Raw genomic sequence first — 20,952 nt, forward strand, 5'->3', positions numbered from 1 at the left:
CTAGCCTAAAACCTTAGCATGCTTACATTAAAATGCTAACATTTAGCAATAAAAGTTCACCTCCAGGCAGCTACAACACTAAACTAACACCCTCCCCGGATTGCTAATAATCAAATGTAAACAATCAAATGCAGATACTTTTTCTTATGCCTTCTGATCTCTCTCTCTCTCTATGTCCACTACTTGCTGTCCATATCCTACCCCCCCCCCCTCCACACCCCTGATTGTAAATAATGTAAATAATTCAATGTGATTATCTTGTGCGATGACTGTATTATGATGATAGTATATATGATAGTATATATCTGTATCATGAATCAATTTAAGTGGACCCCGACTTAAACAAGTTGAAAAACGTATTGGGGTGTTACCATTTAGTGGTCAATTGTACGGAATATGTGTTTCACTGTGCAACCTACTAATAAAAGTCTCAATCAATCAATCAATCAAAGCATGTGTGCAAACGTTGGCATGATAACTGTTAGCATGTTTCATATACCAAGTTATATGACTCAAAAGGTGTATGGCTGCGAAAATAAAGAAAAAAGTGTGAAATTAGATGAAAAACTTAGCATGCTTAAGTTAGCTTGCCAGCATGCTATCGTTTGCATGCTAATGGGTAACAAAGTATATGATTGGTGGAAACGGTTGCAAAACTAGCTCAAAAAGTTAGCATGCTAATCTTAGCAAGCTAACGTTAGCATGCTAACAGTTAGCGTGTGTCACATACCAAGTTAAATGACTCTAAGGTGTATGGCTAGGGAATTAGAGAAAAAGTGTAAAATTAGCTAAAAAAAAAGTTAGCACTTTAATGTTAGCATGCTAACAGTTAACAAGTGTCACATTCTAGGTTAAATATAGGATGCAGTGTCATTTCAATCTACTAGTTTTTAATTAAATAAAAGCAAAACTTGCTTTGTATTACGTCTGTCATTTGTGTTCATTGGTTTCTTTAAAAAGTAGGGAAAGAAATCGAAGATTTTATTTTTAGGCAAGGCCTAGAAGTAAGTAAGCAAAGGTTCCTAATTTGGCTGCTGACATATGTGTCATTTCTCTGTTATGTTTGTTATTATTTTGTCAAAATTATTAGGAGCAAGCGGTAGAAAATGGATAGATTATTAATCAACTTGTTCATATACTGTTAATATCTGCTTACTTTCTGTTTCAACATGTTCTATCTACACTTCTGTTAAAATTTAATAATCACTTATTCTTCTGTTGTTTGATACTTTGCATTAGTTTTGAGTGATACCACAAATTTTGGTATGGAAATGGTTGCTTGGGCATTTTGTTAGTGTGGCACCGAACGGAGATGTTGACATGCGGAGTTTCAAGCACTCTTCATTCTTTAGCAGGTGACTTTTCAAGTCATGCTACAAATTAGCAGTAATGCTACTTTTTGTAGCTACGCTTTTTCCGCATAGCTGACATATTACGGTTGTCTGTTCAACATATTCCCGCTTGAAGCCAAACCACCGCCAGACGATGGACCCCCTGCTGTTTTTCTTGGGAATTAATTATTCTTCCTTCATTTGTTACCAGATTCGCACCTACTCTCTCTCGTATTACCACTCGCACCACCTCCCTCGGCTAACTTTACCCATGCCGCTACCTCTCTGCTCGGCGAGGGCGTGTGACGTTGCACGCGCGACAGTATGTGACGTATGTAAGAAAGTGCGCTTGTTTTATGTCTCTGTGAGAAGGAGGGACGAGATAGAGTGAGAAGAGCCTGTAGTGCAGACCTGGGCATTCTGCGGCCCGCGGGCCGCATCCGGCCCTTTGTGCGTCCCTGTCCGGCCCGCGTGAGGCCAATTATAAATTACAAAATAAATTTTAAAAAGTATCTATGTCGAGTGTGCAATACAACGGTGCTGCTTTTGTTTTGAAAATCGTTATTTGTATCACTTCCGTGTGGACGTATGCGTGTGCGTGATTGTGAGTGAATGTGAACAGCTGCAATCATTAATTACAAAATAAAGTTGAAAAAACATCTATGTCGTGCGCGCAATACAACTGTGCTGCTTTTATTTTGAAAAGTATTATTTATGGGCGTGTGTCCGTGTGTAACCTGCGAGTGAAGGTGCACATTCAGCGACAAGTGATGCACGGTTTACACCCGAGACGCTAAAAAGAGAAAAGTTGATGAAGAATGGCGTGTTTCCAACAAGACATGGACTGCCATGCAACGTTCCCTCTAAGGTGCGTGCCTGCGCAATTGCGCACTGCTCAAGCGTCTGCTGCGCACAGCAAATATATGCCGCGCACCAAATCAAATCCCATCTGAATTCTAAACGAAATAAACATATTTATTCTATGTAATTTTGCAATGCAACTTTGAGTGACAGTGACAACAAGCGGCCCTAACGGTGTTCGTCAACACCGTTCAATTGAACACCGTTCAATTATTGTAACGTCTATCGAGATGCTTCGAGGCCAGGAATTATATCGATCACTTTATTGAGCAAAACTGTTTATATTCGGCCAGAACCACACCAAAAACATGAGTAAAACACTTCTATCTCGAAAAACTAGTCATTTTCTGCCGTACAAACCAGGCCAAAACCAACTTGTCATCTGTCACCAACACGCATAGCACTAAACCACTGGTGCGTTTATGGCCACACAAAAAGTCGGACAACTCAAACACCACACAAAGTTACACTATGACTCCTCAGTCATACGTGTGCTTATTTTACTGTCATTTATTATTAATGTTAATTTATTTATATTAGTCATGGAATGCTGTTACACACACTATGTTGAAGTATTACTATTATTATTAATTATTATTATTATTTATCTTGCGGTATATATCAAAAATAATATTGAGCAAAATTTAATTGAAATATTGTCGATGTGGCCCTCCAGCAGTGCTCGGGTTGCTCATGCGGCCCCCGGTAAAAATTAATTGCCCACCCCTGCTGTAGTGTAATGCCCGCAGCTAAAAGCAACTGCGTGAGAACTTATACTCCAATATCACCATATAGTCATTTTCTATATCGCACAGAGACAAACCCGCGATATATCGACTATATTCCATATATCGCCTAACCCTAATCCACTGCACTGATTTGTATTTGTTGGGAATCACTGTTACAGACCAGTGAAGTAGGTGATTTGAGGTCGCCGCGGCAACAACAAAGACACTACTCATCTTGTTACAAGACAGTTTGAAGTTTTTTATAAATTCAAGGCTGCTAGTTAACGATAAGACAGCCACACCAACTGTTTGTGTTGGTTTGTTTGATCCCAGGAGACCCCCCACACAAGCAAGCCTCACAAGGCCGCGTGTGTGTGTGTGTGTGTGTGTGTGTGTGTGTGTGTGTGTGTGTGTGTGTGTGTGTGTGTGTGTGTGTGTGTGTGTGTGTGTGTGTGTGTGTGTGTGTGTGTGTGTGTGTGTGTGTGTGTGTCAGTGATTGTGTGCCTCCATCTTTCCGAGTAAAGCTCCACTCAGATGCTTTTCTAAGAAGGCAACATTTTAATCAAATTGTACTATCATTGTGCCAGACTAGCCCCTGATTGTGCCTGGTGTGTGTGTGTGTGTGTGTGTGTGTGTGTGTGTGTGTGTGTGTGTGTGTGTGTGTGTGTGTGTGTGTGTGTGTGTGTGTGTGTGTCCTCTGCAGGGCATGCGCGTGCTGGTGGACGCCCGGGACAAGCTGGGCATCAGCTGGCAGAGCTGCGAGAACGAGAAGCAAGGCATGCTGGTGATGTCGTGGGAGGGACGCGTGGGCGGCGCCGGGGTGGAGCCCGGCGAGTTCCAGCTGTACGTGATGGCGCTGAGCGCACTGTGGGCCGACGCCAGCGTACAACAAGCCTACGCGCGACGCTCCGAGTTCCAGCTGGTGAGTAGAGTGTCGCTCGGGCCATCACGTAATCGTTTAGCCCCGAGCTCAAATAATGTTGCAATACGGGGCGTACTTCCATCCGAAGTACGAACCCCTAAAGCAGGGAAGTCGTCACGTTGTGTAAATGGTAAATAAAAAGAGAATACAACAAATCCTTTTCCACTTATATTCAATTGAATAGACTGCAAAGACAAGATATTTAACGTCCAAACTGGTAAACTTTATTTTTTGCAAATATTAGCTCATTTGGAATTTGATGCCTGCAACATGTTTCAAAAAAGCTGGCACAAGTGGCAAAAAAGACTGAGAAAGCTGAGGAGTGCTCATCAAAGACTTATTTGGAACATCCCACAGGTGAACAGGCTAATTGGGAACAGGTGGGTGCCATGATTGGGTATAAAAGCAGCTTCCATGAAATGCTCAGTCATTCACAAACAAGGACGGGGCGAGGGTCACCACTTTGTCAACAAATGCCTGAGCAAATTGTCCAACAATTCTCAACGAGCTTTTGCAAGGAATTTAGGCATTTCACCATCTACGGTCCGTAATATCATCGAAAATAATACGTTACAGTAATTGAGACGTAACGAACGCATGAATAATGATCTCAGCGTGGAACAAATTTTTTAGCGATTTTACGGAGATGAAAGAAGGCCGTTTTCATCGCTGGTGTGTGACGTCATCACTGCCTGTGCATTGCGCGCTGCCTTCAGGGGCCGGTCAAAACAAACACTTTGATTAATCATCAGTCATTTATTATAGCGCGATTGTCTCGCCGTCCCGCACATGCCCCGCCCCTAGCTGATGGTGCTCCGCCCTCGACACCATTGACAGAGGCGGTGACCTTTGCTCCTGCAGGCGCGCTGATCGCACTTTCCCTCCACAGCGATATATATTTTTTATTAATGACATGCGTTAACGTTGATAGCCCTAATATGTATACCGGTACATACATACATACATATACAGTACAGGCCAAAAGCTTGGACACACCTTCTCATTCCCAACACAACTGATGGTCCCAACCACATTGATAAAGCAATAAATTCCACTAATCAACCCTGACAAGGCACACCTGTGAAGGGAAAACCATTTCAGGTGACTACCTCTTGAAGCTCATGGAGAGAATGCCAAGAGTGTGCAGAGCAGTAATCAGACCAAAAGGGGGGCTATTTTGAAAAAAACTAGAATATAAAACACGTTTTCACTTATTTCACCTTTTTTTTGTTAAGTACATAACTCCACATGTGTTCATTCATAGTTTTGATGTGACAATGTACAATGTAAATAGTCATGAAAATAAAGAAAACACATTGAATGAGAAGGTGTGTCCAAACTTTTGGCCTGTACTGTATATTTTATATATATATATATATATATATATATATATATATATATATATATATATATATATATATATATATATATATATATATATATATATATATATATATATATGTGTGTGTGTGTATGTGTATCTGTATGTATACACTACCGTTCAAAAGTTTGGGGTCACCCAAACAATTTTGTGGAATAGCCTTCATTTCTAAGAACAAGAATAGACTGTCGAGTTTCACATGAAAGTTCTCTTTTTCTGGCCATTTTGAGCGTTTAATTGACCCCACAAATGTGATGCTCCAGAAACTCAATGTGCTCAAAGGAAGGTCAGTTTTGTAGCTTCTGTAACGAGCTAAACTGTTTTCAGATGTGTGAACATGATTGCACAAGGGTTTTCCAATCATCAATTAGCCTTCTGAGCCAATGAGCAAACACATTGTACCATTAGAACACTGGAGTGATAGTTGCTGGAAATGGGCCTCTATACACCTATGTAGATATTACACCAAAAACCAGACATTTGCAGCTAGAATAGTCATTTACCACATTAGCAATGTATAGAGTGTATTTCTTTCAAGTTAAGACTAGTTTAAAGTTATCTTCATTGAAAAGTACAGTGCTTTTCCTTCAAAAATAAGGACATTTCAATGTGACCCCAAACTTTTCAACGGTAGTGTATATGTATACAGTATATATGTGTATATGTAGATATACATATGTATATGTATATATATACATATTTACATATATGTACATGTACTGTATACACATATACAGTACATACATATATATACACATATATACATATACATACACACATATATATAAATACTATAAAATGTGTATTAAATATAAAATAGAATAATAAGTTGTGAATAAAAAGTACAGTATGTATAGTACAAACCAAGGCAGAAAGTCATGTTATTGCACAATGTTCCTGTGCCCCTCCCCGTCTTCCCTCCTTCTCTAATGGCACGGGTAACAAAGGAGTTTTTGAGTCCCTGAGTAGACTTTCCTGCACACTGATGGTATCCCGCGTGGAGTGGCTAGTATCATCTCGGATGGCCAGCAGCGCCTTCAGAGATTGTCTCCCTGCAACCGTCACCATGGAGTCCAGCTCCGTGCCAATTACAGAACCGTGTTGGCTCGTCCAGCCTGGAGGAGTCGCTCTTGAAAGTGCTGCCCCATACCTCCCCCAGCATACCACGGTGTAGAATGTTACACTGGCAAGATGTGAGGGACCTTTGATGTGGTTGAGGTCAGGGCTCCCAAGCATGTCTTCATGGACTTTGCATCCTGCTGGAACAAAAAAAAAAAGGTCTTCCCCAAACGGTCCCTTCAAAGTTGGCACAGAAATGTCTTGGTAAGACGATCAATTCAGATCGAGGCCTCTCAAGGCTCCGAGATGTGTCTCTATACGTTTAACCAGATGGCTTCTCGCTCTATTTCCCAAGAGCTCTCTCCAGACAGGAGAAAAAATGAGACCTATAAAGATGCCATTTTGAAGAAAGGATGGTGTGAGTTGTGAAAGAGCTGGAGAAGCACTTTGCTCATCAAGTAACCATGTCAGGGCCAAGGGTCCCCTGTGATGGAGCAGGCAGATGTTGCCTGGGACTAAGAGGTTGTTTTGGAAGGATCGCTGACCGTGTTTTTGCACTTTGTCGTTCCCCGTTCAGGCTGCTGGTTTGTCTTTTGCACGACGCCTGAGCACTGACCTTCTACCTGGTTACACATTTATCAGCCACTTAGTCACTTCCGTCTCGCCGTGGCTAACTCTACGTGTGCGAGACGTCATGTGGACAGCTTTATGTCAACCTGCCTTGTCTTATCTGGAGGCCCGCCGTGATAAAGTCGGTATGCAGCACTGGGGCTCTTCAAAAGGTACAACGGGAACCAGACAGAGAACCAACCATTGGCCGCTTTGCAGTAGCAAGACGAAAATGCTGAATGCACACACAATGCGCAGAGGAGTGGTCCCCACTTGGAACAGCTAGTGCATCCTCCGTGGAAACTGATCCGTGGCCGAGAAGAGAGACAGCAGATCAACTGGTCTAAAAAAGCGGTCTATTTAAAGGCTAAAGGATAAGAATGAGTTTTAAGATGGGACTTAAAGGCCTACTGAAACCCACTACTACCGACCACGCAGTCTGATAGTTTATATATCAATGATGAAATCTTAACATTATAACACATGCCAATACGGCCGGGTTAACTTATAAAGTGACATTTTAAATTTGCCGCTAAACTTCCGGTTCGAAACGCCTCTGAGGATGACGTATGCGTGTGACGTAGCCCGGCGAACACGGGTATGCCTTCCACATTGAAGCCGATACGAAAAAGCTCTGTTTTCATTTCATAATTCCACAGTATTCTGGACATCTGTGTTCGTGAATCTGTTTCAATCATGTTCATTGCATTATGGAGAAGGAAGCCAAGCAAGCAAAGAAGAAAGTTGTCGGTGCGAAATGGACGTATTTTTCGAACGTAGTCAGCCACAACAGTACACAGCCGGCGCTTCTTTGTTTACATTCCCGAAAGATGCAGTCAAGATGGAAGAACTCGGATAACAGAGACTCTAACCAGGAGGACTTTTGATTTGGATACACAGACGCCTGTAGAGAACTGGGACAACACAGACTCTTACCAGGATTACTTTGATTTGGATGACAAAGACGCAGACGTGCTACTGTGAGTATGCAGCTTTGGCTTTTTTTTGCGTATGTACGTAACTTTTTTAAAATATATAAGCTTTATGAACCTTGGGTTAGGTGAACGGTCTTTTGGGCTGAGTGATTGTGTGTGTTGATCATGTGTTTGAATTGTATTGGCGTGTTCTATGGAGCTAGGAGCTAGCAGAGGAGCTAGGAGCTAGCATAACACGTACCGTACCGTAAGTGCGCGTCACGTACGTAACTTTTTAAAAATATATAAGCTTTATGAACCTTGGGTTAGGTGAACGGTCTTTTGGGCTGAGTGATTGTGTGTGTTGATCAGGTGTTTGAATTGTATTGGCGTGTTCTATGGAGCTAGGAGCTAGCAGAGGAGCTAGGAGCTAGCATAACAAACACGCAGGTGTTATTATGCAGGATTAATTTGTGGCATATTAAATATAAGCCTGGTTGTGTTGTGGCTAATAGAGTATATATATGTCTTGTGTTTATTTACTGTTGTAGTCATTCCCAGCTGAATATCAGGTACCGTGAGTATGCAGCCTTGGCTGCTAAACATTCGATAACTTGACCGTATGTGCGCGTCACGTACGTAACTTTTTAAAAATATATAAGCTTTATGAACCTTGGGTTAGGTAAACGGTCTTTTGGGCTGAGTGATTGTGTGTGTTGATCAGGTGTTTGAATTGTATTGGCGTGTTCTATGGAGCTAGGAGCTAGCAGAGGAGCTAGGAGCTAGCATAACAAACACGCAGGTGTTTTTATGCAGGATTAATTTGTGGCATATTAAATATAAGCCTGGTTGTGTTGTGGCTAATAGAGTATATATATGTCTTGTGTTTATTTACTGTTGTAGTCATTCCCAGCTGAATATCAGGTCACCCCCGGCTCTCACAGCATCTTCCCTATCTGAATAGCTTCAACTCCCCACTAGTCCTTCACTTGCACTTTACTCATCCACAAATCTTTCATCCTCGCTCAAATTAATGGGGAAATTGTCGCTTTCTCGGTCCGAATCTCTCTCACTTCATGCGGCCATCATTGTAAACAATAGGGAACTTTGCGTATATGTTCAACTGACTACGTCACGCTACTTCCGGTAGGTGCAAGCCTTTTTTTTATCAGATACCAAAAGTTGCAATCTTTATCGTCGTTGTTCTATACTAAATCCTTTCAGCAAAAATATGGCAATATCGCGAAATGATCAAGTATGACACATAGAATAGATCTGCTATCCCCGTTTAAATAAAAAAAATTCATTTCAGTAGGCCTTTAAATGCTTCTACGGAGGTAGCATCTACATTAGCATCGACATGAATGTCTACACAAGTATGGTGGAACCTCGATTTACGAACTTTCTGAACAGAGTTTGTAAATCGAAAAGATCGTAGAGTGAAACTAATTTCTCCTTAAGAAACAATGTAAATATGAATAACGGGTTTCTGCTTCGACAAAAGTCCATATTTTAGTGAAGGTTTGTACACTTTAAAACAATCTAAAGTCCTCTACAGCAGTGGTCCCCAACCACCGGGCCGCGGACCGATTGGTACCGGGCCGCGCAAGAAATAAAAAATAAAAAAAATTAAAAAATTAAAATATATATATATTTTTTTTAAATTAAATCAACATAAAAACACTATATATACATATTGTGTATGTGTATGTCAATATAGATCAATACAGTCTGCAGGTATACAGTCCGTAAGCACACATGATTGTATTTCTTTATGGAAAAAAAAAAAATAAAAATAAAAAATCCCCCCCCACCCCCCGGTCCGTGGGACAAATTTTCAAGCGTTGACCGGTCCCCAGCTACAAAAAGGTTGGGGACCACTGCTCTACAGTACTGTATATCAAACATAACAAGGAGGTGATGGATCGACTGTCTCTTGATTAAAAAGACAAAACAACGACAAGCTGAACTGTGCTGTATGCACCGCTCTTCCAACACTCTCACACACCCACAGAAGTCCCTTTGGTGCCCTAACAAACAGTCAGATATCACACAAATCCTTAGCTTTAACAACCATATTGCTACAACAATAAACATTTTTAAAAGTACCGTATTTTCCGGACGATAGAACACATGGGTAACAAGCCGCACCCACTAAATTTTCAAAGAAAAAAAATATTTTCCATATGTTAGCCGCACCGAAGACACACATAAGCCACATATACTGTATATACTGACACAAAATATTTTGTAAATGTTTATTTACATACCTTAACTGTTTTAAAACGGTGCCTGTAACACGGCAGTAAAATGGCTGATCAGACAAAACAGAAGTCATCGTTGTGGACCCGCTAGCTGCAGAAGCTAGCTCACCAATCAGCTACACAGACTCAATAACTCCACGTTGACGATTTGGTGAAATTATTAAAAAAAGTTAAAGTAGCAATGATTGTCACACACACACTAGATGTGGCGAAATTATTCTCTGCATTTGACCCATCACCCTTGATCACCCCCTGGGAGGTGAGGGGAGCAGTGAGCAGCAGCGCTTCACAGAGAACTGAGAAGCCATTATTCAATAACCCATTGACGGTGATAAGCTACACAGCTGCCCTGGGGTAGACGGACGGAAGCGTGCTTGTCAATTTGCGCCCTAACCTCTGCGACCACCACCAAACATTCATTAGTTGTACACTCTGCACTTCAGTCTTGTTGATTTGGACTGGAGCATGATACAGCAGAGGCCATGTTTTCACTTCTCTGCGGTCCCTCACACAACGCCGTACGCCACAACCAATAAATACATAAACAAACGTTACATTCTGCCTCTCTCTCTCTCTCGCTCCCTCTTCTCTCCCGCAGAGCTTTTTTTTTTCTGTCTGCTTTTCCCAGGCTCGGCTGAACCCGAGCCCCGGACAGACACCGCAGGGAGAGAAAGAAGGGAAAAGTCGGGGGGATGGGCAGAGCAGAGGACAGCAAACAGGGATTTTGTTGACTTGCGGGCCTCTGATAACTTTGATATGGCAGCCAAACTCCTTTGGTTGACACAAAGTAGGCAGCCGTTGCAGTATGTCGACTCTTAATAATACAGCTTTGACTTCTTAATGTGCCGCACGTGAGTGTGTAGTGTGTGTGTCTGTGTGTTCTTGTATTTCTAGCCTTCTTGAGACATGAAGAAGGAAAAGTATCTTCCATATGAGGAGGTGTGAACAAGTGATGACATAAATCATGGTCCCAATAACATTGCATCTAATAGACAATGTCTCATTTGCACCCCTGCTGGTCAAAATGAGGGTGGTCCCAAAAAGGAGGGATTTTTCACATTGACTGTGTGCTCCCCCTCTGGCCAACATATGTAATAACAAGTGTGTGTAAGAAATTGAAATGCGCCCCCTTTGGCCAAAATTAATTTAAAAAAATATGTATATAGAGACATACTGTAATAACTTGAAGTAAATAATGAAGATTAAAAACCAATTACAAACAAAAGATTAAATTTTTTTAAAATGAACTAAAAGCAGTCTTTTTCTTACAATGTGTCGACTTTTTTGGGGGAAAAAATTCTCATAGTCTTTCTGTTTTTGTAATATTTTCTCGTAAAATTATAACTTTTTAATGTAAAATTATAATTTTTTTATGCAAAATGGTGACATTTGTCATTAAATTCTGACTTTTATCACAATATTGCCAATTTTTATGTTGTCCTTGTAAAATAGTGACTTTTTTGGAGTAAAATGACGACTTTTGTCATCATTTTGCCGGGTAAAATTCCGATTGTTATTATAATATTGCCAAAATTTCCAAGTTTTCTTATAAAATTGTGACTTTTGTCGAGTAAAATTACGACTCTTTTCATAAAATTGCCAAAATGGAAAGCTTTTCTTGTAAAATTGCGACTGTTGAGTAAAATTCCAACTTTTATCATAATATTGCACAAATGTTCAGTTTTTCTTGTAAAACTTTGACTTGCGTTGAGTAAAATGACGACTTTTATTAGAATACTGCTAAAATTCTAAGTTTTTCTTGTGAAATTGTGACCTTTTTATTGTGAAATTCCAACTCATTTTTCACAACAAGCTTTTTTATATTTGCATAGTATGTATATATTATTAATGTTGTAAATACACTTCTTTATATATCTAGAAAGGCTGGTCCTAAAGAGGGAGGCATTTTTCTCTGGTCTCAAGAAGGTAACACATACAAGTGTGTGTGTGTACTTGTATTTCTAGCCTTCTTGAGACATGAAGAAGGAAAAGTATCTTCCATATGAGGAGGTTATGACATAAATCATGGTCCCAATAACATTGCATCTAATAGACAATGTCTCATTTGCACCCCTGCTGGTCAAAATGAGGGTGGTCCCAAAAAGGAGGGATTTTTCACACTGACTGTGTGTCGCTTTTAAAAGTGCTCCCCCTCTGGCCGACATATGTAATAACAAGTGTGTGTGTAAGAAATTGAAATGCACCCCCTTTGGCCAAAATTTATTTAAAAAAATATGTATATAGAGACGTACAGTAATAACTTGAAGTAAATAATGAAGATTAAAAACCAATTACAAACAAAAGATTAAAAAAATAAAAAATTAGCTAAAAGCAGTCTTTTTCTTACAATGTGTCGACTTATTTGGGGAAAATGTTCTCATATTCTTTTTGTTTCTGTAATATTGCAATATTTTCTCGTAAAATTATTACTTTTTTATGTAAAGTTATACATTTTTAATGCAAAATGGTGACATTTGTCATTAAATCCTGACTTTAATCACAATATTGCCAATTTTTTTTGTTGTCCTTGTAAAATAGTGACTTTTTTGGAGTATAATTATGACTTTTGTCATCATTTTGCCAAGTAAAATTCCGATTATTATTGTAATATTGCCAACATTTTTAAGTTTTCTTATAAAATTGTGACTTTTGTCAAGTCAAATTACGACTCTTTTCATAAAATTGCCAAAATGTTGAGCTTTTCTTGTAAAATTGCGACTGTTATTGAGTAAAATTCCAACTTTTATCATAACATTGCACAAATGTTCAGTTTTTCTTGTCAAATTTGGACTTGCGTTGAGTAAAATGACGACTTTTATTAGAATACTGCCAAAATTTTAAGTTTTTCTTGTGAAATTGTGACCTTTTTCTTGTGAAATTCCAATTCATTTTTCACAACAAGCTTTTTTATATTTGCATAGTATGTATATATTATTAATGTTGTAAATACACTTCTTTATATATCTAGAAAGGCTGGTCCTAAAGAGGGAGGCATTTTTCTCTGGTCTCAAGAAGGTAACACATACAAGTGTGTGTGTGTGTGTGTGTGTGTGTGTGTGTGTGTGTGTGTGTGTGTGTGTGTGTGTGTGTGTGTGTGTGTGTGTGTGTGTGTGTGTGCGCGCGCTTGTATTTCTAGCCTTCTTGAGACATGAAGAAGGAAAAGTATCTTCCATATGAGGAGGTGTGAACAAGTGATGACATAAATCAATAACATTGCATCTAATAGACAATGTCTCATTTGCACCCCTGCTGGTCAAAATGAGGGTGGTCCCAAAAAGGAGGGATTTTTCACATTGACTGTGTGTCGCTTTTAAAAGTGCTCCCCCTCTGGTCAACAAATGTAATAACAAGTGTGTGTAAGAAATTGAAATGCGCCCGCTTTGGCCAAAATTAATTTAAAAAAAATAAGTAAATATGTATATAGAGACGTACTGTAATAACTTAAAATAAATAATGAAGATTTAAAACTAATTACAAACTAAAGATTAAAAAAAACAAAAACTAAAATCAGTCTTTTTCTTACAATGTGTCGACTTTCTTCTTATAAAATTGGGAAAAAATGATCATATTCTTTGTTTCTGTAATATTGCAATATTTTCTCGTAAAATATTACTTTTTTATCTAAAATTATAATTTTTTAATGCAAAATGGTGACATTTGTCATCAAATTCTGACTTTTATCACAATATTGCCAATTTTTTTGTTGTCCTTGTAAAATAGTGACTTTTTTAGAGTAAAATGATGACATTTGTCATCATTTTGCCAAGTAAAATTCCAATAGTTATTATAATATTGCCAAAATGTGTAAGTTTTCTTATAAAATGGTGACTTTTGTCGAGTAAAATGACGACTCTTTTCATAAAATTGCCAAAATGGAAAGCTTTTCTTGTAAAATTGCGACTGTTGAGTAAAATTCCAACTTTTATCATAACATTGCGCAAATGTTCAGTTTTTCTTGTAAAACTTTGACTTGCGTTGAGTAAAATGACGACTTTTATTAGAATACTGCTAAAATTCTAAGTTTTTCTTGTGAAATTGTGACCTTTTTCTTGTGAAATTCCAACTCATTTTTCACAACAAGCTTTTTTATATTTGCATAGTATGTATATATTATTAATATTGTAAATACACATTTTTATACATCTAGAAAGGCTGGTCCTAAAGAGGGAGGCATTTTTCTCAGGTCTCAAGAAGGTAACAAATACAAGAATGTGTGTGTGTGTGCGTTAAAGAGATGTACAATACAAAGGCTGTAAACGCTCACACACACACTTCATAATGGTTTACTGCTGCAGTGTCACAGTATCCTGTCCCCGCCGACATGAGGCACAGTTTTAAACAAACAAGGGGAGAAAGACTCAGTCGGCGCGGTGGGAAAAGTGGATGGTGCCAAACTCCACCGCGCAGATTTGCTGCCTGTCTTGCCTTGTTTGCTCGGCTTTTGAAACCATTTTTCTCAGGAATAACGCAAAATAGGATCAATCTGTTCTCGGTACTCTTTTAATACAATTGAAAATACCCAGCAGTGACTGGTTATATAAGTCATATGAGTGTCAAAATAAGGTTTTTATTTTTTATATACCTTTAATTTGTTGTCACGTTAAAAAAAAAAAAAAAATTCAAGCTGTGGCGGCTATGATATTGTTGTGGCGGTGTGCCACCATCAGTTATTTTAAAGGGGAAGTGCACTTTTTGTGCAATGATGCCTATCATTCACAATCATTATGAAAGACATGATGACGGATAGATTTTTTAAAATTAATTCTAACTATTCTAACTAGGGATGTCCGATAATGGCTTTTTGCCGATATCCGATATGCCGATATTGTCCAACTCTTTAATTACCGATACCGATATCAACCGATACCGATATCAACCGATATATACAGTCGTAGAATTAACACATTATTATGCCTAATTTGGACAACCAGTTTTGGTGAAGATAAGGTACTTTTTAAAAAAATGAATAAAATAAAATAAGATAAATAAATTAAAAACATTTTCTTGAATAAAAAAGAAAGTAAAACAATATAAAAACAGTTACATAGAAACTAGTAATTAATGAAAATTTGTAAAATTAAGTGTTAAAGGTTAGTACTATTAGTGGAGCAGCAGCACGCACAATCATGTGTGCTTACGGACTGTATCCCTTGCAGACTGTATTGATATATATTGATATATAATGTAGGAAGCAGAATATTAATAACAGAAAGAAACAACCCTTTTGTGTGAATGAGTGTGAATGGGGGAGGGAGGTTTTTTGGGTTGGTGCACTAATTGTAAGTGTATCTTGTGTTTTTTATGTGGATTTAATTTAAAAAAAAACAAAAAAAAAACGATACTGATAATAAAAATAACCGATACCGATAATTTCCGATATTACATTTTAACGCATTTATCGGCCGATAATATTGGCAGACCGATATTGTCGGACATCTCTAATTCTAACTCGTTCTGCCCGAAGGCAGCTGAGATAGGCTCCAGCACCCCCTGCCACCCCAAGAGGGACAAGCGGTAGAAAATGGATGGATGGAAATAAAAGTCCGCTTACGGCGCAGCCAATGGGAAGTCCTCTATTCCGCCCATAAAACCCAATAAAAAACAACCAAAAAGAACCATCAATACTCCATTTACGTTTTGTGACTTGAATACTAACAAGTATTAGTGATATTGTTATTATAAGTGCTAACACAGACAAACTATTTGTTAAATTTAAAAGTTAAAGTCCCAATGATAGTCACTCGGTGTGGTGGAATTATCCTCTGCGTTCGTCCCATCCCTTTGTTCACGCCCTGGGAGGTGAGGGGAGCAGCGAGCAGCAGCAGTGGCCGCGCTCGGGAGTCATTTTTGGTGATTTAACCCCCAATTCCAAGCCTTGATGCTGAGTGCCAAGCAGGGAGGTAATGGCTCCCATTTTTTGTAGTCTTTGGTATGACTCGGCCGGGGTTTGAACTCACCAACCTCCCGATCTCAGGGCGGACACTCTAACCACTAAGCCACTGAGCTGGCGCCGTGATCACTTCCTGTGTCCATATGTTGACATCATGGAGTGGTCTGCTGCTTCCTCGCTGCCCTGCTCCCTGTAAGTTGATTGAAGATCACAAAACATGCCTCTCACCTGGACAGTAAAAAGACGAGGATGTCATTTGACGAGTTGACAGCCCATTTAGACCCGGAATTGTTGAGAACCACACGGAAAGACACTTGGTTCCACCTCTCCTTTTTTTCGCGAGGATTATGAGTCATTGTTCATCTAAATGGGACTATATGAACATTCTATCAGTTGGCATCCTAATGACAGCAGACTTTGTACAGTAAGGGATGTTTTGTTATGTTTGTTGGCTGTCATGAAGCAGGCAGTGAGTCATAATCAGTGATGTTGTTGGAAGAAAGTGAACATTGTGATGCCTCTTTGAAATTAATGCCCCACCTATGCTTAAAATGATCCAAATACATAAATATTAAATGTTGTTATGATTGTTACTACATGACATATATACTTACTGTACATCATGTATATACTACATGTTATTATGAATGTTACTACATGACATATATACTTACTGTACATCATGTATATACTACATGTTATTATGAATGTTACTACATGACATATATACTTACATCATGTATATATTACATGTTATTATGAATGTTACCACATGACATATATATTTACATCATGTATATATTACATGTTATTATGACTGTTACTACATGACATATATACTTACATCATGTATATGTTACATGTTGTTATGAATGTTACTACATGACATATATACTTACATCATGTATATATTACATGTTATTATGAATGTTACTACATGACGTATATACTTACATCATGTATATATTACATGTTATCATGAATGTTACTACATGACATATATACTTACATCATGTATATATTACATGTTATTATGAATGTTACTACATGACGTATATACTTACATCATGTATATATTACATGTTATTATGAATGTTACTACATGACATATATACTTACATCATGTTTATATTACATGTTATTATGACTGTTACTACATGACATATATACTTACATCATGTATATATTACATGTTATTATGAATGTTACTACATGACATATATACTTACATGTATATATTACATGTTATTATGAATGTTACTACATGACGTATATACTTACATCATGTATATATTACATGTTATTATGAATGTTACTACATGACGTATATACTTACATCATGTATATATTACATGTTATCATGAATGTTACTACATGACATATACACTTACATCATGTATATATTACATGTTATTATGAATGTTACTACATGACGTATATACTTACATCATGTATATATTACATGTTATTATGAATGTTACTACATGACATATATACTTACATCATGTATATATTACATGTTATTATGAATGTTACTACATGACATATATACTTACATCATGTATATATTACATGTTATCATGAATGTTACTACATGACATATATACTTACATCATGTATATATTACATGTTATTATGAATGTTACTACATGACGTATATACTTACATCATGTATATATTACATGTTATTATGAATGTTACTACATGACATATATACTTACATCATGTTTATATTACATGTTATTATGACTGTTACTACATGACATATATACTTACATCATGTATATATTACATGTTATTATGAATGTTACTACATGACATATATACTTACATGTATATATTACATGTTATTATGAATGTTACTACATGACGTATATACTTACATCATGTATATATTACATGTTATTATGAATGTTACTACATGACATATATACTTACATCATGTATATATTACATGTTATTATGAATGTTACTACATTACATATATACTTACATCATGTGTATATTACATGTTATTATGAATGTTACTACATGACATATATACTTACATCATGTATATGTTACATGTTATTATGATTGTTACTACATGACGTATATACTTACATCATGTATATATTACATGTTATTATGAATGTTACTACATGACATATATACTTACATCATGTATATATTACATGTTATTATGAATGTTACTACATGACATATATACTTACATCATGTATATATGACATGTTATTATGAATGTTACTACATGACATATATACTTACATTATGTATATGTTACATGTTATTATGAATGTTACTACATGACATATATATACTTACATCATGTATATAATACATGTTATTATGAATGTTCCTACATGACATATATACTTACATCTTGTATATATTACATGTTATTATGAATGTTACTACATGACATATATACTTACATCATGTATATATTACATGTTATTATGAATGTTACTACATGACGTATATACTTACATCATGTATATATTACATGTTATTATGACTGTTACTACATGACATATATACTTACATCATGTATATATTACATGTTATTATGAATGTTACTACATGACATATATACTTACATGTATATATTACATGTTATTATGAATGTTACTACATGACGTATATACTTACATCATGTATATATTACATGTTATTATGAATGTTACTACATGACATATATACTTACATGATGTATATATTACATGTTATTATGAATGTTACTACATTACATATATACTTACATCATGTATATATTACATGTTATTATGAATGTTACTACATGACATATATACTTACATCATGTATATATTACATGTTATTATGAATGTTACTACATGACATATATACTTACATCATGTATATATTACATGTTATTATGAATGTTACTACATTACATATATACTTACATCATGTATATATTACATGTTATTATGAATGTTACTACATTACATATATACTTACATCATGTGTATATTACATGTTATTATGAATGTTACTACATGACATATATACTTACATCATGTATATGTTACATGTTATTATGAATGTTACTACATGACATATACTTACATCATGTATATATTACATGTTATTATGAATGTTACTACATGACATATATACTTACATCATGTATATATTACATGTTATTATGAATGTTACTACATGACATATATACTTACATCATGTATATATTACATGTTATTATGAATGTTACTACATGACATATATACTTACATCATGTATATATTACATGTTATTATGAATGTTACTACATGACATATATACTTACATCATGTATATATTACATGTTATTATGAATGTCACTACATGACATATATACTTACATCATGTATATATTACATGTTATTATGAATGTTACTACATGACGTATATACTTACATCATGTATATATTACATGTTATCATGAATGTTACTACATGACATATATACTTACATCATGTATATATTACATGTTATTATGAATGTTACTACATGACGTATATACTTACATCATGTATATATTACATGTTATTATGAATGTTACTACATGACATATATACTTACATCATGTTTATATTACATGTTATTATGACTGTTACTACATGACATATATACTTACATCATGTATATATTACATGTTATTATGAATGTTACTACATGACATATATACTTACATGTATATATTACATGTTATTATGAATGTTACTACATGACGTATATACTTACATCATGTATATATTACATGTTATTATGAATGTTACTACATGACGTATATACTTACATCATGTATATATTACATGTTATCATGAATGTTACTACATGACATATACACTTACATCATGTATATATTACATGTTATTATGAATGTTACTACATGACGTATATACTTACATCATGTATATATTACATGTTATTATGAATGTTACTACATGACATATATACTTACATCATGTATATATTACATGTTATTATGAATGTTACTACATGACATATATACTTACATCATGTATATATTACATGTTATCATGAATGTTACTACATGACATATATACTTACATCATGTATATATTACATGTTATTATGAATGTTACTACATGACGTATATACTTACATCATGTATATATTACATGTTATTATGAATGTTACTACATGACATATATACTTACATCATGTTTATATTACATGTTATTATGACTGTTACTACATGACATATATACTTACATCATGTATATATTACATGTTATTATGAATGTTACTACATGACATATATACTTACATGTATATATTACATGTTATTATGAATGTTACTACATGACGTATATACTTACATCATGTATATATTACATGTTATTATGAATGTTACTACATGACATATATACTTACATCATGTATATATTACATGTTATTATGAATGTTACTACATTACATATATACTTACATCATGTGTATATTACATGTTATTATGAATGTTACTACATGACATATATACTTACATCATGTATATGTTACATGTTATTATGATTGTTACTACATGACGTATATACTTACATCATGTATATATTACATGTTATTATGAATGTTACTACATGACATATATACTTACATCATGTATATATTACATGTTATTATGAATGTTACTACATGACATATATACTTACATCATGTATATATGACATGTTATTATGAATGTTACTACATGACATATATACTTACATTATGTATATGTTACATGTTATTATGAATGTTACTACATGACATATATATACTTACATCATGTATATAATACATGTTATTATGAATGTTCCTACATGACATATATACTTACATCTTGTATATATTACATGTTATTATGAATGTTACTACATGACATATATACTTACATCATGTATATATTACATGTTATTATGAATGTTACTACATGACGTATATACTTACATCATGTATATATTACATGTTATTATGACTGTTACTA

General features: G+C 35.7%; 1 protein-coding gene across 1 annotated transcript in view; it reads left to right on the forward strand.

Annotated features, from left to right (window-relative positions):
- LOC133639835 (guanine nucleotide-binding protein subunit alpha-12-like) overlaps positions 1–20,952 on the forward strand; it is a 67,570-nt gene that overhangs the window by 23,596 nt on the left and 23,022 nt on the right. The window contains exon 2 of the mRNA XM_062033479.1: positions 3,624–3,842. Coding sequence (XP_061889463.1) covers positions 3,624–3,842 — 219 coding nt within the window. The remainder of the gene's footprint in view (positions 1–3,623; positions 3,843–20,952) is intronic.

This window comes from Entelurus aequoreus, linkage group LG22 (genome assembly GCF_033978785.1).
Source record: "Entelurus aequoreus isolate RoL-2023_Sb linkage group LG22, RoL_Eaeq_v1.1, whole genome shotgun sequence".
Classification (NCBI taxonomy): domain Eukaryota; kingdom Metazoa; phylum Chordata; class Actinopteri; order Syngnathiformes; family Syngnathidae; genus Entelurus; species Entelurus aequoreus.